The 27,903-nt window shown below is 38.5% G+C and overlaps 1 protein-coding gene across 8 annotated transcripts in view; it reads left to right on the top strand.

Annotated features, from left to right (window-relative positions):
* Window positions 1-27,903, top strand: part of VPS8 (VPS8, CORVET complex subunit) — a 254,143-nt gene that overhangs the window by 133,262 nt on the left and 92,978 nt on the right. For all 8 annotated transcript variants that reach the window (XM_025376216.1, XM_025376215.1, XM_025376217.1 and 5 more), the window contains 4 exons: window positions 11,636-11,783; window positions 18,142-18,231; window positions 20,397-20,439; window positions 25,345-25,448. In XM_025376216.1, coding sequence (XP_025232001.1) covers window positions 11,636-11,783; window positions 18,142-18,231; window positions 20,397-20,439; window positions 25,345-25,448 — 385 coding nt within the window. The remainder of the gene's footprint in view (window positions 1-11,635; window positions 11,784-18,141; window positions 18,232-20,396; window positions 20,440-25,344; window positions 25,449-27,903) is intronic.

The raw sequence follows: 27,903 nt of genomic DNA, 5'->3' as shown, positions 1-27,903 counted from the left end.
AAAACATCTCCAAAGACCAATTTTAGGTTCTACAATAGTGGTGTTATCTATAGGAGCAGTTGGGGAAGTCACAAATCTTATGATATCTGGCCATATGACGCCTTGAGCAGCAAGGGATTATAGAAAGGCAAACTAGGTTACAACGGCTGGCTATCATTTAGCTACACCTATATTTTAGCAGAATTCAGGCTCTTCCGATAATCCCAATCTTGTAGTCTTTCATTTGTCTTACAAAGGTGGTTTTGGTCCCTGAGCAAGGAGGGGGTTAGTTTTAGGGAGACTAGGGAGACTGTTATCATCCTTGCTTCAAAGTTAAACTGTAAACTAAATTCCACTCATGGTTAGCTTGGCCTGTGCCCAGGAATGAGCGAGGACAGCCAGCCTATGAGGCTTGTCACAAGACAGAGTCAGCCATGCTAGATTTCTCTTACCATCATCTTCTTTGTGGTGGCACTTTCATAACCAGCCTGGCTTCCTTTTCCCTTTTTGAACAGGCAGATAATGATAATGTTCTCTACCACTTTCTTAAAGCTTTTTCAGTTCCCATCACCTAAGGTGAAATCCAGTTTTCCTTGTATACAGGGCCCTTCTTGGTACAAAAGGATTCAGGCCCGCCTGGCCAGCAGCGTTTTCTTCCATCTTCCCATATCTGTTCTCTCCTCTATTCCTGAGCAGTGCTGAACTATTTGTTCATATTTTCATTCTTCCCTTCACATACCTGTTCCTCCCTCTTCATCCACATTGTTTTCTTGAGAGCAGTTTACTTATATGTAGTAAGAGCTGCAAAGTCATTTTAGGGAAAAAAAAAATTTTATTTTTTCCTTTTTGGGTTCTTAGTTTAGACACTCTACTGAAAACAAAACTCAGATTAACAAAAGAAAAACAAATAGAAGCTTACTAATGTGTGATGTACCCATCATGTGGGACAGGCCTCAGTTCAAAAGTATCTCTCTCAAGGCAGTGACTTAGGGGCTTTGCTTAAACAGTATTTTAACAAAAAGCCTTAAATCTTACATAGTGACAAGACAGGAAAGAGCAGTTCCAGCCTAGTAAAAGGTGGAGACGTGTGGAGAGATAGTAAAATCTGTTCCCAGATTCCGCTGGTATCTGCTGGTGCCTTCTCTGGGCCAATAAGCAAGTGCTGTCTCCAGTAAAGAATGTGTGTCCTGCCATCAGGCAGATAGAGGTGGGGGCAGAGGGTTCCCCTGCATTTTCATTGTCTTTAACAATCCTCAGTATTTTTGGGAGATGTATTTTGATTGTTCGGTCCCCCTTTGAAACTTTACTTTCAGAAAGTTTCACATATTAAAAGCCAGGTGGGTAGCTCTGGAGAGATTTAGGTTAGAGGTTTTGACATAAGAGTTTGGCAGAGGAGAGAAAATCATAGATTAAAACAAATGGAAAGGAACAAATTTGGGTACATTGTCCCATATCTTATTGAAACAGTCTTTTAGTCCTGAGAATTACTCTGTTCAGTTGATCAGTTGTATCTTATTTCAGGAGGTGATGTTATGGGCAGGTTTGTTTTGTTTTGTTTTTAATCAAAATTAACTCTGTGGTATACACAAACATATTTAGCAAGAGGCATGTCTGTGGAACCAAAAGAAACACAAAGGTTAATGTTTGGAGCAGTCTATTAGCCAGTTTAATTCTGGAGCAGTCAGTTGAGAAGATTTTTATATTTGTTTTCAAAATATCTACAGTTGGAATAAAAGTAAACTGGTAATTCTGACAGATTTTTCTGGATTGCTATTTGCATCAAAGTTTCAATGAACTTTTTTCATAAATAAGTTGTATGATTTCTTTGAAGTTTATATCAAGTTGTATAACTTTAGCTTACAGGGCTTCAGGGAAAGCACACTTTAAACTTTTAATGATTTCAAGTCAGAAAGGTAGGAGAAAAATTAGAAACGTTAGTCTGGGAGTCATAGTCAGATATTGGAGGAAACTAAAAATTCAGGATTTAGTCCGGATCATAAAAAAACTCAAAAGCAGTAGACAGGTCTAGAATCTAATAACAGATGTGCTATAGTTTTCTTCTGAAACATAAGTTTTTTCTTTATAATTACTGCCATTCTTATTTACAGTAATTACACTAATTTAATTATAAAAACCAGTTTTAGCCTTATTATACTTGGCCTGATCATTTGCATAAAGTGCAACAAGAATAGTGATTGACTATATAGGCTCTTTTTTTTTTTTAATCTGCTTTGTTGGAATTTATTATAAGAAACCTTAGATTATACCTTTAAAAGGTTCTGCAGGCCAGGAATTCAAGACCAGCCCGGGTAACATAGTGAGACCCTGTATCTAAAAAAAAAAAAAAATGAAAAATTAGCCAGGCATAGTAGTCACACCTGTAATCCCAGCTATTCAGGAGGCTGAGGCAGAAGGATTGCTTGAGCTAAGGAGTTTGAAGTTAACAGTGAGCTGTGATTGCGCCACTGCCATTGCACTATAGCCTGGATGACAGAGGGAGACGCTGTCTCCAAAAAACAAAAAGGCCTCTTCAGGGTAGGAAGTCAAGCCATGGACTTTACCAATAGTAAATCAGGGGCCAGCATAGTAATCAGATTTTACCTGTAGTGCTTGGGTGAATTCATTTTTGCTTGGAGTCCCCAGAATATTCTGAGGTTCCTAGGCCTGTCAGAAAGTGACATTCTTTACTTACTGCAAGGCTGGGAACCATGTAGACACGGCACCAGGCCAGTTCTTCTAAGGGCTTTAATGGCCCCTTCAAGTTAACCTTAGTTTCTTAAAGTAGTCTGAAATACGACAACCCAGCCTGTATAGAATTAGAATGATTCAAATAACATTTATACCTGATGTGGTTATAGAGCTAAATTATTCTTTCTGTCCCTGAAATCATTAGGCTTTTTTTCTGTTAGCTTATAAAGTTCATTTTTCCTTCCTATGTAGGAGAACAACATATACTTTCTTCTCATGACTATCAGAGAAATAACACATTTTATTAAAATTTGAAAGATTAGGCTGGGTGAGGTGGCTCACACCTGTAATCTCAGCACTTTAGGAGGCTGAGATGGGCAGATTGCTTGAGCCAAGGAGTTCAGGACCAGTCTGGGCAACACAGTGAAACCCTATCTCTATAAGAATTAGCAGGGTGTGGTGGTGCACACGTGTAGTCCCAGCTACTTGGGGGGCTGAGGTGAGAGAATTGCTTAAGCCGGGGAGGTCAAGGCTGCAGTGAGCCATGATCATGCCACTGCACTCCAGCCTGGTCAACAGTGAGATTCTGTCTAAAAAAAAAAAAAGATTTGAAAGATTACATTTTGGCATTTAATTATTAGTCAAACCAGGAAAGTGGAAAGTGACCAAATCCCCTCAAGCCAACTATCTTAGATCTGCTGTTTCATTAATTTGATGTGTCAGAATCTTTGCTATCAGGCAAATGATGAGCTTGCCTGCTTTGTTCTGTGCCTCTTAAAAGTGTACGATGGATTGTGGCTCTTCCTATACATGGAAATACTGTTAGCTCTGGGGATGGTGGCGGTCATGATGGGGAGCAAAGAAATCAAGGATGCACTGGATTTCTTTCTTGCCAGAGGAAAGTTTCTGTCTCAGTCAATGCTTGTCAAGTTTGTAGAGACCGTTGTGTTTGTATATTACAATTTCATACAGATTTTATGGATATTGTAGTTGCTACCTGTAATAATCACATTTAATGTATTTTTCAGGCAGATTGAAACATTCACTTACGTTTTGCTTAGTTGGCACAGGATTACATTTGGCATTTTTAACTCGGAATGTGTATGGAAAACTAAAAGTTCAGCTTAGAGGCCTTGTGATTTGAATTACAACTATAGGGAAAATAGGTTTTTTTAAACTGTTGTTTATTGCTGCTGCTGCTGTTGTTTTTTAATTGAGACAGAGTGTCTCACTCTGTTGCCCAGGCTGGAGTGCAGTGGCGTGATTTCAGCTCACTGCAACCCCCACCTCCCGGGTTCAAGTGATTCTTCTCTCTTTGCCTCCCGAGTAACTGGGATTACAGGTACGCACCACCATGCCCGACTAATTTTTTGTGTTTTTAGTAGAGATGGGGTTTCACCATGTTGCCCAGGCTGGTTTCAAACTCCTGGCCTTAAGTAATCCACCCTCCTCAGCCTCCCAAAGTGCTGGGATTATAGGCATGAGCGACCATGCCCAGCAGTTTTTTTTTTTTTTTTTTTTTTAACTCTAGCTTGTTGTGGGTGATATATTTGCATTCTCAGTCTAAAAGGTGCTGGATAGTCCAAAGGGGGCCACCACATCTAAGGACTGGACATATGGGATTGAGCAGAGAATTTAAGCAGACAGGATTTAGGCTAAGCCAAAGTGAACCTAAATTGTAAAAACAATATATGAAGGAGATTGTGAAATCTTCTTCCTTAGAGAAATGGAAGATTAATCTAGACTGGCCTATTTAGATACAGTTTTTAGAGTGAGGGGGTGGGACTAGACTAGCCTTTAAAAAAATTCCAACACAATGTTTATTTTCTTTAGCAAATATTAGGAAGTCAAAATTTGAATTTTATATATTTTTAAATTTTTATTTTACTTTAAGTTCTGGGATACATGTGCAGAACGTGCAGGTTTGTTACATAGTATACGTGTGCCATGGTGGTTTGCTGAACCTATTGACCCATCCTCTAAGTTCCCTCCCCTCGCCCCCCACCCTCCAACAGGCCCTGGTGTGTGTTCTTCCCCTCCCTGTGTCCATGTGTTCTCATCATTCAACTCCCTCTTATGAATGAGAACATCCGGTGTTTGGTTTTCTGTTCCTGTGTTAGTTTGCTGAGGATAATGGCTTCCAGCTTCATCCATGACCCTGCAAAGGACATGATCTCATTCCTTTTTATGGCTGCATAGTATTCCATGGTATATATGTACCACATTTTCTTTATCCACTCTGTCATTGATGGGCATTTGGGTTGGTTCCATGACTTTGCTATTGTAAATAGTGCTGCAATAAACATACATGTGCCTATGTCTTTATAGTAGAATGATTCATATTCCTTTGGGTATATATCCTGTAATGGAATTGCTGGGTCAAATGGTATTTCTGGTTCTAGCTCCTTGAGGAATTGCCATACTGTCTTCCACAATGGTTGAACTAATTTACAGAATTTGAATTTTAGAATAATTTTAATGTGGGCTAGACATGTTGGCTCACACCTGTAATCCCAGCACTTTAGAAGGCTGAGGCAGGTGGATCACTCGAGCCCAAGAGTTCAAGACCAGCCTGGGCAACATGATGAGACACCATCTCTACAAAAAAAATCAAAAATTTGCCAGGCATAGTGCCCCACGCCTATAGTCACAGCTACTCAGGAGGCTGAGGTGGGAAGATCACTGGAGCCCAGGAGGCGGAGATTTCAGTGAGTTGAAATTACACCACTTCACTCCAGCCTGGACGACAGAGTGAGACTGTCTTAAAAAAAAAAGTATTTGATGTATGTTCTTCAAAACTGATAGATATTTTTAGTCTTCCCTAGAAATAGTTCAGTTTACAGAGTTATAATTTGAAATGATTTTCACAATCTGAATAAGAGTGGATATGTTCTCCAACCTGAATTCTGTAGTAGGCAGGGTTTGTATGTGTGTTTCACAAGGCACATACATGCTTTCTTCTAAAACTGACAAAGCAGTGGGTATATTGCAAAGCAGATAGTTAATAGAAGACTAACAGCTTTGGGAAATGGATATAACAAATTTATGTGCAAGACTGATAAACAACAGTCAGAAATGGATGTAAATTCATTAATGCTCCAGCTAATTTATTAAAGTTTTGATTATATTGATGTGGCCTGATCATTTCCCATCAGACACATTATTTCTCTCACAAGTGAATCCATCAAAATCTATTCATCTGGATGATTTGCTTGGTTTGATGCATATTCACAACTTTGTTTCTTGTAAATGGTTGTGTCAATAAATTTTCTGGAAAGAATTAAGTACTATTATTCATACTTATGTCTAGTCTTAATTTGCTCCATAGTCTTGCATTTATAAGACATATTAACAGAAGTCTGATGTAAATGAAATACCAACAATTTGGCGTAAAATACAACCTACAATTTGGCGTAAACATCTGGAAAGCACACTGGCTCATCTGAGTGTAGGGAAACATTGGTTAGCATTCCCATTTTCTTTTACCTAATAGTGTTCTCTTGAGACACAGCCTTGATTCCTCTGATAATAAGATAGACCAATCTGCTTTGGTGACATGTGTGGCAATTTTTCCCCACACACCAATCAAGCAATTCTCTAGTGGGCACCAACTGGGTAGCCTATAATTTCACTCATTTCTGACACTATGTATCTGGAGTTACTGTCAGATCCTTGTCAACTGAAGAATCACAAGGTTCATAAATTTTGAAAGGAGAGCTTTATTTCACATAAAGGGTTGCAGCCTGCAAGGTGGCCATTCTACAGGCTGGGAAGTGTAGCCTCTGGCAGAAGCTGAAAACAAGCAGTCTAAGGGAGGGGTAAAGGGAACAGTGATTTACGCTGAGTAGTAGCTAAGTATATATATTCAGTAACCTGTAGGAAGAGTCATGAATATTTATGAAAGGGGAAATAAGCACATGCACAATTGAGCTTCATGCCTTTTCAGGGGACCCATGTTCAAAATATGGCAGCATTAGCACAATCCAAAGGGGCAGTTTTCAGCCCTCTGACGTTGAAAGGTGAAGCAGATGACATGAAAATCCTCACTGCATGTCCTCTGCCATTCAGCAAAACAGTTGTGGAGGTGGTGGTTAGTGTTTAGGAAAGGATGTGTTGTGTAACTGGTGAGCTGTCACATTGAAACAGCAAAGGTGGAGGAAGAGTCTGGTCACAACCTCAGACAGTTGGCTGAAGGCAATGAAAGAATGAGCCATCTGTGTTTTGTTTTCCAGAGCTGGTTTCTGTTTACTCCTTAGGAAATAATTCTGGTTAAAGGTTAATAAGGAAGGGGCATACTGAGGCATGTCTGACTTGCCATTCTGTCATGGCTGGGAACTCAATTTTTAAGATGGGGTCTGTTACCAAACTGAACCTGGGTCCACTTACCTGGTGCAGTAAAGCCAAACACCCACATTGAGGTTTGCAGTGAGAGAACGGAGGGCATTTCTTTGCAGGGCACTAAGCAAGGAGAATCAGCAGCTCATGCTTAAGACCAAACATACCTGATAGCTTACAGGAAGAGTTTTTAAAGGCAGGGGAACATTTCAGGAAAGCAGAAATTACAGGCCAAATTGCAAATCCCTACATGGAGGTTTTATACATTGATTTGGCTCGAAAAAGGTGGGATATCTTGAAGTGGGGGTCCTATATGGCATAGGTGGATTCAGAGATTATTTGATTTGCAGTTGGTTAAGGAAACAAAATTTTGTCTAAGAACTTGGGGTCAGCAGAAGGAATATTAAGGTTTGGCTTGTGGGCGTGACTTTCTCCAGACCCTTCAGAAAGCAATCTAGAGCAAACAACGGAAGTCAGGGCTCAGTCCTCAGGGGCCCCCTTATCTGAGCTCTGCTTGACAGTGGTTGGCATTTTCCATCTGGTTGTGGTGCAGGTTTCAGAAAAACAACTCAGGGACATATGTTAAGATGTTATCTTTGCCGGGCGCGGTGGCTCAAGCCTGTAATCCCAGCACTTTGGGAGGCTGAGAGGGGCGGATCACAAGGTCAGGAGATCGAGACCATCCTGGCTAACACGGTGAAACCCCGTCTCTACTAAAAAAAATACAAAAAAAACTAGCCGGGCGAGGTGGCGGGCGCCTGTGGTCCCAGCTACTCCGGAGGCTGAGGCAGGAGAATGGCGTGAACCCGGGAGGCGGAGCTTGCAGTGAGCTGAGATCCGGCCACTGCACTCCAGCCTGGGCGACAGAGCCAGACTCAGTCTCAAAAAAAAAAATAAAAAAAAAAACAAAACAAGATGTTATCTTTAATTTCTACAGGGAATCAAACATCTTGTGGCTCTAACCTACTTGGGTGGCTATTGTTGTAAGCTATTTCTTTGTTATCTGGTTGCTCATTTACTTCTAAAGGCTGGCTAGATGCCTGGAATTTCCTTGAAGAGATTCAAGATTTTTCTTTATTTTCATGCTTGAAGGAGGGGAAGGTATGTGGCAGCTCACTAAGAGAGGCCCCCGCTCCATCTCAGTTTCATTAAGTTGGTTGGAGGGCTTAGAATTTTCCTGTTATTTCTCTTCCCACAGGTTTAGTCCCACAAAACTAGCCCCTACTTCAGGTACCAAGCATAAGCCCCAGGCTGTAGCCTGTGCTTCTGACCAACTAGGACTTTAAATCAGGATACCCTTGACCCTCCTCCCCAGGTTCGATTAATTTGCTAGAGCAGCTCACACAACTCAGGGAAAACTTTACTTACATTTACTGGTTTATAATAAAAGATATTACAACAGATACAGAGGAACAGCCAGATAGAAAAAATGCATAGGGCCAGGGAGCTTCCATGCCCTCTCGGCGCACACTGCCCTCCAGGACCCTCCACGTGTTCAGCGATCCAGAAACTCCCTAAACTTAGTCCTTGGGGTTTTTATGGAGGCTTTATTATGTAGACATGATTGATTACATCGTTGGCCATTGGTGATCAAGTCAACCTTCAGCCCCTCTTCCCTCTCCGGAGGTGTCAGGGTTGGGGTAGGACTGAAAGTTCCAGCCCTCTAATCACATGGTTGGCTTCCCTGGCAACCAGCCCTTACCCTGAGGCTATCCAGAAGCCCCCAGCCCTCAGTCATCTCACTAGCATGTAAGAAGATAACACTTTGGAAAGCTTAAGGATTTTAGGAACTGTATGCTTATTAGATCACAATATTATATTCCCACATACAGAACTGCTGTGTCCCTAGATTTATCATGTGCAACTTCTAATTTCTCCACGTAGGACTTTCTGATAGGATTGATTCCTAGCTATCTCTGACTTTATAGCCCTAGTCCCTGTAATTTTCAGCCCTCTATTCTACATTTTTGTGGGGGAAAGATTACCTAGGTGCCGAGGCAAGAGACTGAAGGCACAAACTGTTTCAGTGTAATAAAGAAAATAGTTAAAATAAGAATAGTCATAATACAAATTAGATATAGAGAGGATCATGGACAATTATCAATCATTATTATAAACATTATTAATCATTAGCTTTTAATATTACTCTTTGTTGCATTACTGATATAACCTAGGAATAACCGGCGGGTATAGGGTCAAGTGCTGAAGGGACATTGTGAGAAGTGACCTAGAAGGCAAGAGGTGAGCCCTCTGTCATGCCCACAAAAGGGCCGCTTGAGGGCTCCTTGGTCAAGCGGTAACGCCAGTGTCTGGGAAGATACACATTACTTAGCAGACTGCGAAAGGGAGTCTCCTTTCCTTGGAGGAGTCAGGGAACACTCTGCTCCACCAGCTTCTTGTGGAAGGCGGGATATTATCCAGGCCTGCCCGCAGTCATCCAGAGGCCTAACCCCTTCCCTGTGGTGCTGTGCTTCAGTGGTCACTCTCCTTGTCCACTTTCATGTTCCTCCCGTACTCCTGGTTCCTCTTTGAAGTTCGTAGTAGATAGTGGTAGAAGAAATAGTGAAAGTCTGAAAGTCTTTGATCTTTCTTATAAGTGCGTGCTGACATATGCTGCCCTCTCTCTCTCTGCTGCGGCTACCTGAAAGGGAAGGGCCCCCTGTCCTATGATCAGGTGACTTGCTTCACCTTATCACTTAGAAGATTCATCCTCCTTACCCTGCCCTGCTTGTCTTGTACGCAGTAAATATCAGCGCGCCCAGCCGTTTGGGGCCACTACCAGTCTCCGCGTCTTGGTGGTAGTGGTCCCCTGGGCCCAGCTATTTTCCCTTTATCTCTTTGTCTTGTGTCTTTATTACAATCTCTCCTCTCCACACACAGGGAGAACACCCGCTAAGCCCCGTAGGGCTGGACCCTACATGTTTTCCTCTGTTTGAAGGCAGTCCAATGTCCTATCTCCATTCCTTTCAGTTGAATTCAATATATATTTACATCAGATTACTGAGCACTATTTATTATGTCTTAATGATGGGTAAACAATTATGAATGCAATACCATGGACTTTACAATGTAGTTTGGGGACACAGATACTTAAACAGATGATTTTCAAGTTGTTGGTAAGAACTAAGGTGGTGGTATACATAGGGAATAGCCAGTAACTGAACAAACGTCTGTATTAAAGGCAGTCATAAGATACCAAGAAACAAAACAAAACAAAAAAACAAAAAATGAACACTCTTTCTTTGGAGTTTATAGGCAATTTGAGGAGATACTGAATTAGCCCATCAGCAAGGATTGAAAGTTCCAAGCAGCAGAATTTACTTAGTTTATCGTTTACCCACGTCTGGTCAGGACTGAGTATCACAAAGCTCTTAAATTAGGGAAAATGCCCTATATCTAAATACAATCTCTCTTTCTTTAACCCAAGCTGCTTCTTAGTAAAAGTAGAAGCACAATTTACCGTCACTTATGAATAATTATAAAATCCAAATTGTTCTTTCTGGAGTCCAGAGAGTCCCACCCTGTGGCTATTGATGTACTGTACATGGTTACAAGTGTGCCTGGAGACTGTCTCAGCTCTTGGGACAACCAGAGTCCCTTGTAAGCAATCTTACTTCACTACAGTGGACCATACAAATATCTTATTTTCTGTGTGCCACAATATGAGAAAAGCTGGAAACCACTTCTTTAGACCATGTGCTTTAACCTTTCTTCAGAACTGGGCTAGTTTTCCAAGCAATCATTGTTGTATCTTGTTAACCCTATTCCAGTTCTTTATGTAATAATGAGCTTTATTTGAAGAATTCTGAAGAGAAGATAGGACTCACAGAAGGAACTAACTTCTTTTGAAGCTAGAGAGAGGATGATTCTTAGGTCTCCAGTGAACAGTTGATTTCCTAAGTAGCTACTTTTGGCCATCAGTAGTTGAGTGCTTGAGTGCCCAGCATAATGCAATTAATACTCTACTTCCAAAACTTTTGTATAGGCATTATGAATAGTGGGCTATGTGAGTAGCTGGCATACTAGGCAAATGAACCCATAAATATTATGTATTTTAGTATTACTCCTTTGTTTGTTTTAACAATAACCAAAAAAGTTAGTCCTCATTATGTGCAAAACATCGGTTAGCTTAAAAAGTTTATTACTGAGAAGATACCTGGTACCTACCCCTCACAGAATATATAGTGTTTTAGAGAAGACAGATAATTAAAGAAGTCATTGCAATGTGGTATGATTGGTGTTATGAAGAACATAAAGAAGAAACACTTACTGAGATTGCAAGACAGTTATATATGGTTACTTAGAGATAAAATTATTAGGACTAAATTGGGTGGCTCTTGTTTCTTTTAGAGTAAAATACAACTTTTGGTATGATTTAGAAGAGTTTCAACTGAATGTTACTTCCTTAATTATTCATCATAACCTGAGTAATATTGCAACTTACAATGCCTCTTATGTAATGTACAGTTTGCCCAAGTAACCTAAATAACATTGAGACTTTCAATTCGTATTTTTCCTTGACCAGCAGGTAGTCCTAGTTTTAATGTAGTATGCTTTTTACTGGTAGCTTTTAATTGTAGATGTGATTAAATGATGCTACAATTGAGTATCCTCTTATCTTTTGTATTTTTAGGGAAGGTATTCATATAAATCAAGAATTACTGCAAATATCTCCTTCTATCACAGAGCAGTTCATTGAGCTGTTGTGTCAGTTCAACCCAACCCAAGTTATAGAGACTCTGCAAGTTCTTGAGTGCTACCGTCTGGAAGAAACTATTCAGGTAAGACGAACAATGTAGAAGAGACAAGAGTAAACTATTCTTAACATTCTCCATTTGTCAGATGATCAAAGAAAAGGGGAAAAAATATATAATTTCTTTTTTAAACCTTATAAATTCTTAGTTGAGACACTCTCCTGAAAACAAAAGTCAGATTAACAAAAGAAAAACAAATAGAGGTTTATTGATATGTGCTATACCCATCATATAGGAGAGACCTCAGCTCAGAAGTATCTTTCTCAAGGCAGTGGCTTAGGGGCTTTGCTTAAACAGCATTTTAACAAAGAGCCTTAAATCTTACATAATGACAAGACAGGAGAGAGCAGTTCCAGCCTAGTAAAAAAAGGTGGGAACATGTATGGGAAGATAGTCAACTGTGTTCCCTGATTCCTCCGGTGCCTGCTGGTACCTTCTCTGGGCCAATAAGCAAGTGCTATCTCCAGTTAAGAATGTATGTCCTGCTATCAGGCAGATAGAGGTGGGGGCAAAGGATTCCTCTGCATTTTCATTGTCTTTAACTTAACAATCCTCAGTATTTGGGGGAAATGTATTTTGGTTTTGTTCGGTGCCCCCTTTGAAATTTTACTTTTAGAAAGTTTCACATATTAAAAGCCAGGTGAGTAGCTCTGGAGAGATTTGGGTTAGTGATTTTGACATAATAGATTGGCAGAGGGGAGAAAATCATAGATTGGAACAAGTGGAACGGAACGAATTCAGGTACATTGTCCCGTATCTTATTGAAACAATCTCTTGGTTGTGAAAATAGGTCAGTTTAGTTAAATAGTTGCATCTCACTTTAGGAGGTGGTGTGGTAAGTGGGTTTCCATCAAAGTCAGTCAGGTATAGGCACATAGGCATTTAATAAAAGTCATTTCTATAGAAACAAAAAGGAAACAAAAGTTAATGTTCGGAGCAGTCTCTAAGCTTGTCTCTCAGCGTTCCAGAGAACTTTCTGTCCATAAATAAGTTGTTGTGGTGATTCCTCCAAAATTTATATCAAGTTGTCTAGCTTTAGTGTGCAGAGCTTCATGAAAAGCAGTTTTAATTTCAGTGATTCCAAGTCAGAAAAATGGAAGAAAATGTTCAAATATTAGTTTGGAGAGTTCGTCAGATATTGGAGGAAACTAAAAATTCAGGATATAGTCAAATTGCAAGTAAATAATAAAATCTCAAAAACTGTAGTTAGGATCTCATAATGTTTACTGTAGTTTTTTTTTTCTGAAATAGTTGTTTCTCCAGTTATCCCATTTTTACCAAAAATAATCAGAGTAAGTTCAATTGACTTGTAAAATAAGTTTAGTGTCATTATATTTATTATTTACATAATACTATTTTTTATATAAGTACTACAAGATTATTTATATAAGTACTACAAGAGTAGTGATTGGCCATTTAGGCTTTTTAAAAATCTGCTCTGCTGAAACTTACAAGAAATCTCACAGTAGACCTTTAAAAATCTTTCATCTTCAGGCTGGGAAACGAAGCCGTGGGCTTGCCATCATCAGATTTTACCTGTAGTACCGAGGTATACTGTTTTCTTGAGGCCCCCAAATATTCTGAAGTTCCTGGGCTTCTCAGGAAGTGATGTTCTTTACTTACTGCAAGTCCAGGAACCCTGTAAGCACGCCATCTTGACAAGGGACCAGACCAGTTTTTCCAAGGACTTTATTGCCTCCTTAAAGTTAAGCTTAGTTTCTTAAAGCAGTCTGGTTATATCTAAAAATAATGACATCCCAGTCAAAGCCTTGGTAATATAACCCGTGTTTCCAATTTTTCTGCTACAAGCAGAGCAAATTCTTACTGAACTCATGAAAATAACTATGTTGCCATAGAATATGAATATTCAGTTTCCAAATTTGGGAAGGATCAGGTATAGAAAAAAGTAAATGTTTTAATTTTGCCACAAAAATATACTTCACCAAATTATTGTAATGCTATGAATAGCCCCCCCAACCCCCGCAACCCCCACCCCAGGAAAAAAAAGTTTTCTTAACTCTGGAAAGCAACATATAAAAAGTATCAGCAGTGTTTCAAACAAGTCATAAAAAATTATTTCAGTCCACTGTAATTAATTCTTATTTTTCTTAATGTCAGGTTAGCCATGTTATGAGGCCAGGTTTGTTTGCTTTTTCCATTGGGGTTTGGGAAATTTTTACCCAATTCAGTGGTAATATGGTGTCATAGTTGTCAGAAACCTGTATTCAAGAATGTTTGTTGCACTCTTTTTCATGACCTCCTTGAAGATGCAACACTTTAGAATTTGCAAGGAGATTTCAGAAAAAAAGCATCAAAATAAAGTAATTAACTGTGGACAACATGACTTAAAATGGCTGTGATTAAAGGCATAGTTGTCAAAGATATTTGGTTATTTTCTGTGGCCTACAACAATTTAACATAATAACCCAAAATATGACTGATAACATATACCAAGACATAACCAGATTTCTAGGAATCTCAGAATTTTGGAACACATATTAATAACACTATATACAAATCCAACTCAAAGAAACATCATTTCTTATGTGACAGTGTTTCCCATATAATTTAGCACATCAAATGAGCTGGTTTATGATCTCTCTTTTGTATGCCTCAGGGACCCTCTGCAACATCCCAATATTAGGTTGAGGTTAAAAAGACTCAGTTTTAGAATCTGAACTTTGATTTTGAGAAGCCTGTCAAATACGTCAAAGGTTTAAAGGACTGGATCAGAATAGGATCACAGTTCACTGTAAAATAATGATAATTCATAAGTCAAAGACATAATTAAAAGGGAGACTCACGTATGACGTTACCTGTGTAAGTTTATACCTACTAAGTGGTAGCCCCTGAGATTGAACCCACATAGTCTGACCCTATAGTGCGTGCTCTTAATTGCTGTGATAAACTGCTTCTCCATTTATTTTAGTAAAGTCAGCTTTATAGAAATTGTTATTGATCAGCATGATAGAAATTCTAACCAACTCAATAAGCATAGAAAAAGGAACATAGTAAAAATATTGAAAGGAGACCAAACTCTTGTTTGCAGACACAGATGGTTAGATAGTCCTGTTGTGCCATAAAACTTAATAGACTAAATAGCAATTCAGTAACTTTAGCATATTCATTGCCTTAATTCTCTTCCCTTGTTTTCTCCTGTTTCTAAATGAAAATGTACAGACACATTATTTTCTGTAACAGGTTAGTATGTTTCCCTTTTAACATTTATTTTTCAGCTATTACGTATCTCTTTTCCTTTCCTATCAACACTCCTGAAACAGTTACCTGTATTTTCTGCATCTACCTCCTGAATTGCCCCCACATACTTTTAAAAAATGTTTAATTATGAAATATTTCAAATTTACAGAAATGTGCTGAATATCAACTATGTATATACCCCCCAACCAAATTTTACAGTTAATATTTTGCCATACTGGCCTTAGATCTTTGTTATCTTGTTGTCCTTGTTGGTTTATATTAAAAGTAGAGCACCCATTATCTTATTCCCCCCTCTCCCCGAGGGCTCCACCATCCTAAACTGGTGTTTATCCTTCTGATCTATGTTTTGAATTTTTTCTATATGTGTATGTATCTATAAAATACATATTAGTTTTATATGTTTTTAAAATTTGTATTAATATACAGTAGATATTTTATTATAAATTGCTTTTTTTAAACCAATTTTTTTTTTTTTTTTTTTTTTTGAGACAGTCTCTCTCTGTCATCTAGGCTGGAGTGCAGTGGCGTGATCTCTGCTCACTGCAACCTCCACCTCGCAGATTCAAGTGATTCTCCTACCTCAGCCTCCCAAGTTGCTGAAATTATAGGCGCGTGCCACCGTGCTGATTTTTGTATTTTTAGTAGAGATGGGATTTCAGCATGTTGCCCAGGCTGGTCTTCAACTGCTGACCTCAAGTGATCCGCCCACCTTGGCCTCCCAAAGTTCTGGGATTACTGGCATGAGCCACTGCATCTGGCCACTTTTACTAAATTTAAAAAAAAATTTTATACATGTAGATCTACTTCATTCACTTAATGATCTTATGGTAATCTATCAAATGAATGTGCCAATTTATTTCCCTCTTGGTAAACATTTAGATAGTTTCCAATCTTTTGCTATTATAAACAGCGTTACAGTGTACATCCTTATATATATCTTGTGTGCCCATATGAGGTTTGTCTAAGTAATATTCTTGGAAATGGAATTGTTTAGACAACAAAGTAGTGTAGTTATACTGATATTGCCAAGTTGATTTACAGATTGTTTCTATTCTCATCAGCAGTGTCTGATATTTGCTATTTTTCACATCCTTGCTGATGCCTAGTATTTTTAGTCTTCTTAATTTTTGCCATGGTGGATATTAGTGATTACTCATGACATTAAACATCTTTCCGTATGTTTGATGACCACTGGAATTTTCTTTTCTCTGAATTATTTATTCATGTCATTTGCCAATTTTTTCTGTTGAGTTTCTGTGGTTCTCTTACTGAGTTCTAGAAGTTTTTTTCTGATTTCCCAATCTCCAATCCTTTGCTAATTTTATGTGCTGGAGATACTTTCTTCCAATTTATTATGGCACATCATTTAACTTGGCTTTTAGTGACTTCTGTTTTAGTTTACCAGTATTTATGTCTTAAGTGTGTGTGTGTGTGTGTGTTTCCTTTCCTATTTTAATGGAATAAAGGATATTCTCTTATATATATAAATTTTATAGTTTAGCTTCTTACATTTAGGCTTTTAATTCATCTGGAGTTAATTTTTGCAAGCTGATCAAAAGAAGGATTTTTATCTTTTCTTCCACATGATGGCTAATGGTTCATGTGGCATTTTATTATCCATTCCTCACTGGTTTTTAATGCCATACTGCCATATACTAAACTCCCAAATATGCATGACTCTGTTTGTGGGTTCCATTCTCTTCCTTTGATTGTCCTTCCCTATACCCATACCACATATTTTAATTAATACAGCTTTTCAATAGATTTATTATTTGGAAAAAGAATCCTCCCTCTTTATTCTTTTTCTTTAAAATGGTTTGGCTATTTTTAGTGTCCTACATCTCCTAGTATTCCACATTAATTTAGAGATCACATTGTCAAGTTTCTTGAAAAGAAACAAACTCTCTGGAATTTTGATTTATGAATACATTGAATTTATAGACTGATTCAGAGAGAATTGACATCTCTAAAGTGTTGATTCTTCTCTTTCAGGAAAATGTATGCCTTTTAAAACAGCCTTTTCTGCTCTTTGGTGAGGTTTTATAGCTTTTATATAAGGTTCCTGCACGTATTAAATTTGTTCATAGTTACTTTATAGTTTTTATTAATATTGTACAAGCAGATTTTTTGAGATGACCTTTTTTTATTGATTGCTGCTGCTTATTAAAATGTTACTAATTTTTGTACATTGTTTTGTATGGAGCAACCAGGCAGAATTCTTTTAAAATTCAATTTCTAGATTATTATGACGATAAGACTAATGGCAGTTTTATTTTAATTCCAATCTTGTAGTTTTTTCTTTCTCTTATCAGATGTCTAGGATCTCTAAGGCACTGGTGAATAGAAGCAGTGATAGTGTGACTGCTAACCTTGTTCCTGATTTAAAAGGGAACATATCTAATATTTTACATTAAGTATGATATTTATCATAGGATTTTGGTAGATAATTTTTATTAAGAAAATGTTATCCCCAGTTTGAGTAAGAGTGTTTTGTTTTTGTCATGAATGGGTGCTGTATTTTGCCAAATGCTTTTTCTGCATTTATTGAGACTATGATGTTTTTTCCTTTGTTCTGTTAAACTGTTATTGTTTGTTGTCTTTTTTCTTCTAATAAACATTTTTTCTAACTTGTTAATCTTTTCAAAAAAGCTACATTGGAGTTTGTGAAATCTCTCTATTGTTTCCCTATTGTTTGCCGTCATTTTCTGTACTTTTTTCCTTTTTTCTCCCTAGCCTAACGGATACTTCTTTTTTACTAATTAGAGATTTTGTTTATTAATTTTTATTAATATTTCACAAGTTGATGTGTAATGTTTTCATTGTCATTTTCAATTTTTTAATAATTATACTTGATCAAGTTCTAGTTTGTATTGTTACTATGTATGTATATACGCTGGCTTTTCTCCAGTGTGTATATCTAATTCAGGTGTGTAACATTTTAAAAATAAATAAATGAAAAAAATGAGTGAATTTGGTCCAGTTAGAACTGCCAAATGAGCTACTATATGACTAGAAAGTCAGTTATTTGCACATTATACTGTAAAGTATCATACTAATAAGGTATAAATTCATTATTATCATATGAATTTTTTTCATCCTCAATGGGATCTTCCCACTCCACAAACAAGATTGGGGAAAAAAAATATTTATCTTTTTTATTTCCTAGATTACTCAGAAGTATCAGCTTCATGAAGTCACTGCTTATCTACTGGAAAAGAAAGGAGATATTCATGGTGCCTTCCTAATAATGTTAGAGGTAACATTTTACTATGGTTCTTTCATCATGTTTCTGTCTATTCCTCTATTCATTCATGAATCCATCTTAATTTCTTATGTTTCAAAGCAAGTTGCAGACAGTAATATATTTTACCCCTGAATATTTTTATCATGCGTAGCATTAACTAGAGTTTAATATTTCTTTGCGGTACTTTATTAAAAGGTAAAATGTACAACAGTAAAAAGAAATGTCATAAATGTACCATTTGATGAGTTTTTGACAAGTATTTTTATGTATATACCACAATTTGTTTGCCCATTCCTCCTTCAGGGGACACCTGGGCTGCTTCTACCTTTTGGTTGTTGTGAACAATGCTGCTGTGAACATGAGTGTACAAATACCTTTGAGTTCTTGCTTTTATTTCTTTGGGATATATACCCAGAAGTAGAATTGTTGGATCAAATAGCAATTCTATTTTTAATTTTTTGAGGAATTGCCCTACTGTTTTCCATAGCAGCTATGCCACTTTACATCCCTACCAGCAACACTCAAGGGTTCCAGTTTCTTCGCATTCTTGCTAACGCTTGCTTTCTGTTTTCTTGATTAGTAGTCATCCCGATAGGTGAAGTGACATAGCAGTTTTGTTTTGTTTTGTTTTTTAATGTTGTCATGTGGCTAGGAATAGATTAGGGATATCATATTTATATTTTAAAATGTTCCATATTGGCTTCTTGTTTCTTTCTAGCCATATGATTCTAAAATAAGCCAGGAAGAATCATCCACAGAGGCTTTGTGTAGGCTCTTAATCTCTTTTAATCTGTAAATTACTCCTATACCTCTTTTTTTCTTGCAATTTATTTGTTGACAATACCATGAACCTAGTTTTAAGGAATAAATAAGAGTATTTTTGACATTGATGAGAGGAGAAACAGGAGATCTTTGTGGGGAATGAGGCCATTATTCGTAAAAGAATACAAAGCGAAGAAGTATGGATTGCTGAAAGCGTGCCAGCAGCTTCACTAGGGCTCCACTGTGTAACATATAGGCAGGTCAGGCGAGAAACAACGGCTAGGTCCAGATTTGGACAGATTTTGTTGGACACACTAACGAGTTGTGACTAATCTTCTTATCACATGGGATCAAATAAAGGTTTTTAAGCAAGAAACTGATTTGATGTTTGTTTCATAAAGACTGCTCTGGTGACTGTTGGGGGATGGAAGGCAGGATACAGAGAAGAGGGAGGTAAAACAAAGCAGACAATACTTGGGAGGCCATTGCAATGGTACAGGTATGAGTCTCTGAGAGCTTGAACTGGGTGTGTCAGTGGCAATGGAGATAAGAGGGCAAGATTTGAGAAGTTATTATCATTTGCATATGGTATGAGGTAACTGAGAGGGAGTAGTTGATGATTTGAGCTTATAAGCTTTTTACTCATAACCCAGTATATTATACCCTTTTTACTCATAACCCAGTATATTAGTCTCTTTTGTGTTACTCTAAAGGAATACTTGAGGCTGGGTAATTTTTAAGGAAAAGAGGTTTATTTGGCTCACAGTTCTGCAGACTATGTTAGCATCTAGCATCTGCTTCTGGTGAGGACCTCAGGAAGCGAGGGTAAAGGAGAGCTGACGTGTCACATGGCACAAGAGGGAGCAAGAATGGGGTTGGGGGAGGAGTGCCATGCTCTTTTAAACATCCAGCTCTTGTGTAAACTAACAGAGGGAGAAGTCGCTCATTACCACAGCGGGGTGCACCAAGCCATTTGTGACAGATCCACTCCCATGACCCCAGACACCTTCCACTGAGTCCCACCTTCCAACGTTGGGAATCACATTTCAACATGAGATTTGGAGGAGTCAGATATCCAAACTATATCACCCAGTATTAATTGGATTCCCTTATCCAAAGCATAGATAAATCCTGATCCTCATTCCTGTGCCTAAAGAATATAAGTGGTGACTGTGGCCGGATGACAGAAGCAGAGGTGGGCAAAATGAGTGCTACTTGATCTTTGGGTCCCTTTTCATACTGCTAGCTACACTGTCTGTAAACACAAGATTTTACTTCTGACTGACAGTAAAGGACTGTTCTTAATAACCTTGTAGTTTTGAGGGTGTTACCTTTAAAATATGTTAATTCAAGTATTGAGTGGGTAGAACTACAAAGTGTTCCTTTTTAACTCCTATGTTCTTTTTGTCTCCTAGAGACTACAAAGCAAACTTCGGGAGATAACACATCAAGGTGAAAGTAAGTTCTTAAATATAATTACAACATTTTTCATCCATGGACCCCATGTTTTAAAAGATATGTAATAAATTGCATTTATTATGTAATAATTACACTTGCATATATGCATAATTACTGTTTATTCGTTTTAACATGGATCCAAAGAGTTCATAACAGGAAATCATAGAAACCATTGTGGCTTTGTGATGTTAATTTTCAATGGAGTTAAATATACAGAAAATTAGGCATTGTTTGTTGGTTATCTTTATTTGTTTTTGAGACAGGCTTTCGCTCTATTGCCCAGGATGGAGTGCAGTGGCACAGTCTTGGCTCACTGCAACCTCCGTCTTCCAGACTCGGGCAGTCCTTCTGCCTCACCCTCCCAGGTAGCTGGGACTACAGGCGCACGCCATCACATTGGCTAATTTTTGTATTTTTTGTAGAGATGGGTTTCGCCATATCACCTGGGCTGGTTTCAAGCTCTTGGCTCAAGTGATCTGCACACCTCAGCCTCCAGAGGTGGTGAGATTGCAGACATAAGCCACCACGCTAGGCTGGTTATCTTTTTGTTAATAAAAGTTTGGTTGTGTTTAAATGAGGTATATAATAACATCCTAAAAATTAATGTGCCAAACAACAGCAAACCAGAGCTTCTAATTAGTAGGACGTTGAACATAACCAGTGTTTCCAAACTGAATTTATACAGTTTTAACCCAAAGCAGTAAAAGTTGAAAGTTTAGTATCTTGAGTGGCTTTGTCCTCAGCAAATATAAAATTTTCATCATATTCCTTGATATTTCAAAGAAAAATTATTTTAAAAAATTCTGGTGGCGTGGCGTGGTGGCTCACACCTGTAATCCCAGCACTTTAGGAGGCCGAGGCAGGCGGATCACCTGAGGTCAGGAGTTCAAGATCAGCCTGGCCAGCATAGTGAACCCTGTCTCTACTAAAAATATAAAAATTAGTCAGGCATGGTAGCACGCACCTGTAGTCTCAGTTACTTGGGAGGCTGCGGCAGGACAATTGCTTGAACCTGGGAGGCAGAGGTTGCAATGAGCCGAGACTGCACCACGGCGGTCCAGCCTCGGTGTCATGACAGAGCAAAACTCCATCTCAAAAACAAACAAACAAACAAATTATGGTAAAATATACCCTAACATAAAATTTACCATTTTTAAATGTACATTTCAGTAGTATTAAGCATATTTGTGTTATTATACAATCATTACCCCCATCCACTTCCAAATTTTTTCATCTCCCCAAACTGAACATCTGTACCTATTAAGCAACAACTCCCCTATTCCCCTCTCCTCCTAGCCCCTGGCAAACACCGTTTTACTTTCTTTTTTCACCATTCTTTTTCTGAATTTGATTACTCAAGTATCTCATATGAATGAAATTATATAGTGTTTGTCCTTTTGTGACTTGTTTATTTAGCTTACCATAAGGTTCATAAATGTTGTAGCATGTGTCAGAATTTTTTTCCTTTTTAAGGCTGAATAAAATTCCATTGTATGTATAGACCACGTTTCATTTATTCATTCATCCTTCAGTGGACACTTGGGCCACTTCCACTTTTTGTCTGTTATGACTGATGCCACTATGAGCATGAATGTACAGTATCTCTTCAAGACCTGGCTCTCAGTTCTTTTGGGTATATAACCAGAAGTGGGATTGCTGGATCAAGTATTAACTCTGTTAATTTTTTGAGGAATGACCATACTTTTTTCCCTAGTTGCTGCTTTATTTTACATTCCCACCAACAGTATACAAGGTTTCCAATTTCTCCACATCCTAACATTTATATTCTGTTTTTTTTATAGTAGCTATCCATATGTGTGTGAGGTAGTATCTAATTATGGATTTGATTTGCATTTCTCTAATGATTAGTGATGATTTTCTCGAATATTTTGGCTATTTATCTACCTTATTTGGAGAAATGTCTATTCAAGCCCTTTACCCATTTTTTAATTGGGTTGTTTGTTTTCATATTCCTTGACATTTTTAAAATAGCCCTCCTGAAGATCAGGGAATCACTTGGTGGGTGATTTTTAGATTATCCTCTTTAACGCACATGTCTTAGAGACTTCTTGGTCCACACATTTCACTAATACATGGTTTCCCTAATTCTCTGTAGATTACTTCCCTATATTTTTGTAGTAAGATCCTAGATGATAGGGTCTATGTTGTTTTATGATCATCAGGTATTATAGTAAATCTTTTTGGAACGTCAGTGAACACTTGATTGACTTTTTATATTGAAAGTTCAACTGGACACTTAATTGCTATTTTTGTACTATCAGTATGTGTTCAGTCAATTTGGTTATGTTTGTTGCATTTTGTGGTAATTTTAAAAATTTAGTGTTATAAGAATAACTTTTTGGTTTTTTTTATTTTTCTTTTTTCTTTTTTTTCTTTTGGAGATGGCATCTCTGTTGCCCAGGCTAGAGTGCAGTGGTGCAATCTTGGCTTACTGCAACCTCCGCCTCCCAGGTTCAAGTGATTTTCCTGCCTCAGCCTCCCGAGTAGCTGGGATTACAGGTGTGTGCCACCACGCCCGGCTAATTTTTGTATTTTTACTAGAGACAGGGTTTCACCGTATTGGTCAGACTGGTCTTGAACTCCTGACCTCATGATCCACCTGCCTCGGTCTCCCAAAGTGCTGGGATTACAGGTGTGAGCCACTGCACCCAGCACCCCTCCGCCCCACCTTTTTTTTTTTTTTTTGAGATAAAGTCTTGCTCTGTCGCCCAAGCTGGAATGCAGTGACGTGATCTCGGCTCACTGCAACCTCCGCCTCCCGGGTTCAAGTGATCCTCCTGCCTTAGCCTCTTGAGTAGCTGGGACTACAGGTGTGTGTCACCATGCCTAGCTAATCTTTGTATTTTTAGTAGAGATGGGGTTTTACCATGTTGGCCAGGCTGGCCTCAAACTCCTGACCTCAGGTGATCTACCCGCCTCGTCCTCCCAAAGTGTTGGGATTACAGGTGTGAGCCACTGCGCCCAGCCAAGAATAACTTTTCAAGACAATACATGAAAGACTGAGGGAAAAATTAAGAAGAGCATTCCCCCAAAATCCCTACAGTCATTTGCAGGTGGTATGTCTGCAAAGGCCAGTGTTTTGAATTCTAGTGAAAATAAATTTTCCAGAAATAGTCTTATGCCTGCTATCTACTTTCTTTCTTTTTTTCTTTCTTTCTTTTTTTTTTTTTTTTGAGATGGAGTCTCACTCTGTTGCCCAGGCTGGAGTGCAGTGGTGCAATCTTGGCTCACTGCAACCTCCACCTCCCAGGTTCAAGTAATTCTTCCTGCCTCAGCCTCCAGAGTAACTGGTATTACAGGCACCCACCACCACACCCAGCTAATCTTTGTATTTTTAGTAGAGACAAGGTTCCACCATCTTGGCCAGGCTGGTCTCAAACTCCTGACCTCAGGGTGATCCACCCACTTCGACCTCCCAAAGTGTTGGGATTACAGGCGTGAGCCACCACAACCGGCCCCATCTACTTTCATATTCCATTTTGATAGTGTGCTTAAGTATTTGGGAGGATTTGCTAATCGTGCTTTTTTCCTATGGGCTATACACAGACTACTAAAACAAGATTCCCCTACTCACTGCACAAAGAACGTTAGTCTCCTGAAGGAGACAGATATATAAATAAAACCTTATAGTAACAGTAGAATGGTGTGTCATAAAAGGTACATTGAGTGACTAAAATGTGTGGAAAATTATGGAACTATTTGTAACCTATAAATCAGTGAGTTTTGTGGAAGACCTTTGAAGAAAGACTGGAAGGATAAATAGGAGTTTGATAGAAGCAGGAGAAGGACCTTCTAGGCTGAGGAAAACATGAACATGGAAGTGCCTGACTACTAATCAGGGAGTAAAAAAGAATAGGGCAACACCAGAACGCGGAGGGTGAGATGAGCCCAAGTCTTTGCTCTGTTAACTTAGTGTCAGATCCTTACTGACATTCTATTTTTCAGAGTTAGGAGTCCTTGGTGGTTTTTATGGAAGGGAATGATCTGTTTGAACTTGTGCTTAAGAGAACCCTAGTGACAGTGTAAAAGAGAATGAGGGAGGCAAGATTGGGATGTCAAAAGTTCAACTAAGAGACTGCTGCAGTAGCATAGACGAGGTGATGAAAAGCTCCACCAGGGTAAAAGTTGTGGTCATATGCAAGCACGGAAGTAATATCAACACAAATTAGCAAGTTACCTGAATGTGTGGGGTGAAGGAGAGGGAAGCACCCGATGAAGATTTATAAACTGGTTGACTTAAAGATGATGATTCCATTAACTTGGTTTGTAAACGGAGGAAGGAGCAGATTTGAAATGAGAAAAATAAGTTGGATTTTGCACATATAAAGTTGAAAGTGCTTGCAGGACATCCATGTGGAGATAAATGTCTTAGGTTCATTAGAAAATTCAACCTGTAGACTTTGAATGGAATAAAGATTGGAGATGTGTATTTGAAAATTACGAACAAAGACATAAGAGTTGAAACACGAATCGCTGAAATCATTGAGACAATGAAGAGAGACCTGAAATAGTATCTTGGGGGGAATGTCTACATTTAAGAAATAGGCAGAAGAAGAGATAGTATACCAAGAAAGGTGAGTGAGAATCTCTCTAGTAACTAATCCTTAGACAGATGATTGGGGATTTTCCATATTTCTATAGCATATTGAAATGCTAAGTATCATGTGCTTTATCTGTCCCACGAATGTAAAACATTTCTGTGGGAAACTCTTATTTCACAGAATAAACTATTTTTTAATCTACAAAACAGTATCAGGTTTTATTAATTATTATATACTAGAAAATGAAGGTGATATAAAGAAGAAAATGTTTAACTTTTCACAAAAACTCTGAGATTATCAGCAACATATCCCGAAATGATATTTACACTTTTTCTAAATCTAGATACCAAAGAGGATCCCTCATTGAAGGATGTTGAAGATACTATGGTGGAGACCATTGCTCTTTGCCAGAGAAATTCACATAATTTGAACCAGCAGCAACGTGAGGTAGGAGAATGACTGTTTAGGTATTTAAAAGCCTGTACTTGGCCAGACATGGTGGACCACGCCCGTAATCCCAGCACTTTGGGAGGCCGAGACAGATGGATCACCTGAGGTCAGGAGTTCAAGACCAGCCTGACCAACATGGAGAAACCCCATCTCTACTAAAAATACAAAAAATTAGCCGGGTGTGGTGGTGCATGCCTGTAATCCCAGCTACTTGGAAGGCTGAGGAGGTAGAAGAATCGCTTAAACCCAGGAGGCAGAGGTTGCGGTGAGCTGAGATTGCACCATTGCACTCCAGCCTGGGCAACAAGAAACTCCGTCTCAAAAAAAAAAAATAAAGCCTGTGCTTGTCTGAAACTAGGAATCAGTTATGTTTCGGCCCTCTCAGCCACCTGGGCTTAATTCAAGTTGATTTTAATCACTTCTTAGTGTTCCCAGGAGTAGGAGACTCCCAAAGTTATTATGAAGAGTGTGTGGCCTCTTTGTTGTCACCAAAGGCTTTATATTCATGGTTTGGATGTGCTGCAATACTTAAGGTGCGTGAATACTAGATGTGCCTGTTCTCTTTGGACTGAGATTTTGTGTATTTCATGTAGTTGTACCAGAGATAGGTCATATTTTATCATCGTCTCTATTCCCTGTGGTGAAAGTGAGCATGAAGAACTGGAGGAAAGCCCTTAAGGGCTATAGAGAAAGCTGAAGAAAGGTTAAAGAAGGCTGTGGTGTAGTCATTGTCAACCTTGGTTGCACACTACAGTCACCTGGGGAGCTTTGAACAATTCCAGTACTCAAGCTGCACCCCAGATCAATTAAATTAAAGTCTCTGGCAATGAGACCCAGTCACCACCATGTTTTAAAGCTCCCTTCATGATTCCAATGTGCAGCCAGGGTTGGAACCAATGCTATCACAGATCCCAGATGGCACAAAAGAAGAAAACAAAACTGAAGGAGGTATCACTGAGCAGCAGGTGCAGGTGGGAGTTACAGCAGTGAAGCAGAAACTAAGGGGGCGAGATGTGATTTGATAGTTAAATTCTGCAGTAGTTTTAAGAAGTAAAGTTGTATCATGATACGGCTTAACTCCTTGCCTGCCCTTCCATGGCTCAGGTCTCTGACTTGACACTGCCTGGCCTCTCTCTAATGCCTGGGTTTTGAAATGGGGAACAGGTTAATTGTATATCTATATTTAGCCATACATGTTACAGTAAAAACAATAAATCATGGCATATTTTCTGTTCTTCTGAGATGAGTAAATTTCTCCTTTAAGTTTTTGTCCAGAATTTTTCAAGGTCATAAATTATGAAAAGTCTTCAGAATGTAAATTGTGTATGACAAGCCCATTTACATAAATGTGATGGTTTTTCTTTATTAAAAGAAACTTTCTGTGAAATGATACATACTTGTGATTTTTAAAAATCATGAAATATAGAAAGTTATGCAGAAAAATTTTTTTTGTTGTTTTTTTAAAATATTTTATTATACTTTAAGTTCTAGGGTACATGGGCACAACGTGCAGGTTTGTTACATATGTATACATGTGCCATGTTGCTGTGCTGCACCCATTAACTCGTCATTTACATTAGGTATATCTCCTAATGCTATCCCTTCCCCCTCCCCCACCCCACAACAGACCCCAGTGTGTGATGTTCCCCTTCCTGTGTCCAAGTGTTCTCATTGTTCAATTCCCACCTATGAGTGAGAACATGCGGTGTTTGGTTTTTTGTCCTTGAAATAGTTTGCTGAGAATGATGGTTTCCACCTTCATCCATGTCCCTACAAAGGACATGAACTCATCCTTTTTTGTGGCTGTATAGTATTCCATGGTGTATACGTGCCACATTTTCTTAATCCAGTCTGTCATTGTTGGACATGTGGGTTGGTTCCAAGTCTTTGCTATTGTGAATAGTGCCGCAATAAACATACGTGTGCATGTGTCTTTACAGCAGCATGATTTATAATCCTTGGGGTATATACCCAGTAATAGGATAGCTGGGTCAAATGGTATTTCTAGTTTTAGATCCTTGAGGAATCGCCACACTGTCTTCCACAATGGTTGAACTAGTTTACAGTCCCACCAACAGTGTAAAAGTGTTCCTATTTCTCCACATCCTCTCCAGCACCTGTTGTTTCCTGATTTTTTAATGATAACCATTCTAACTGGTGTGAGATGGTATCTCATTGTAGTTTTGATCTGCATTTCTCTGATGACCAGTGATGATCATTTTTTTATGTGTCTGTTGGCTGCATAAATGTCTTTTGAGAAATGTCTGTTCATATCCTTTGCCCACTTGTTGATGGGGTGGTTTGTTTTTTTCTTGTAAATTCGTTTGAGTTCTTTGTAGATTCTGGATATTAGCTCTTTGTCAGAATGGGTTTTTTTTAAAAATTAAAATATATTCGTCCCATTACTTAGAAATAACTGTCATCATCATTTGGTGAACATAACTCTAGATAT

The sequence above is a fragment of the Theropithecus gelada genome, chromosome 2, assembly GCF_003255815.1.
Source record: "Theropithecus gelada isolate Dixy chromosome 2, Tgel_1.0, whole genome shotgun sequence".
Classification (NCBI taxonomy): Eukaryota; Metazoa; Chordata; class Mammalia; order Primates; family Cercopithecidae; genus Theropithecus; species Theropithecus gelada.
Note: the sequence above shows the minus strand (reverse complement) of the source record. Positions and strands in the feature narration are given on the sequence as shown.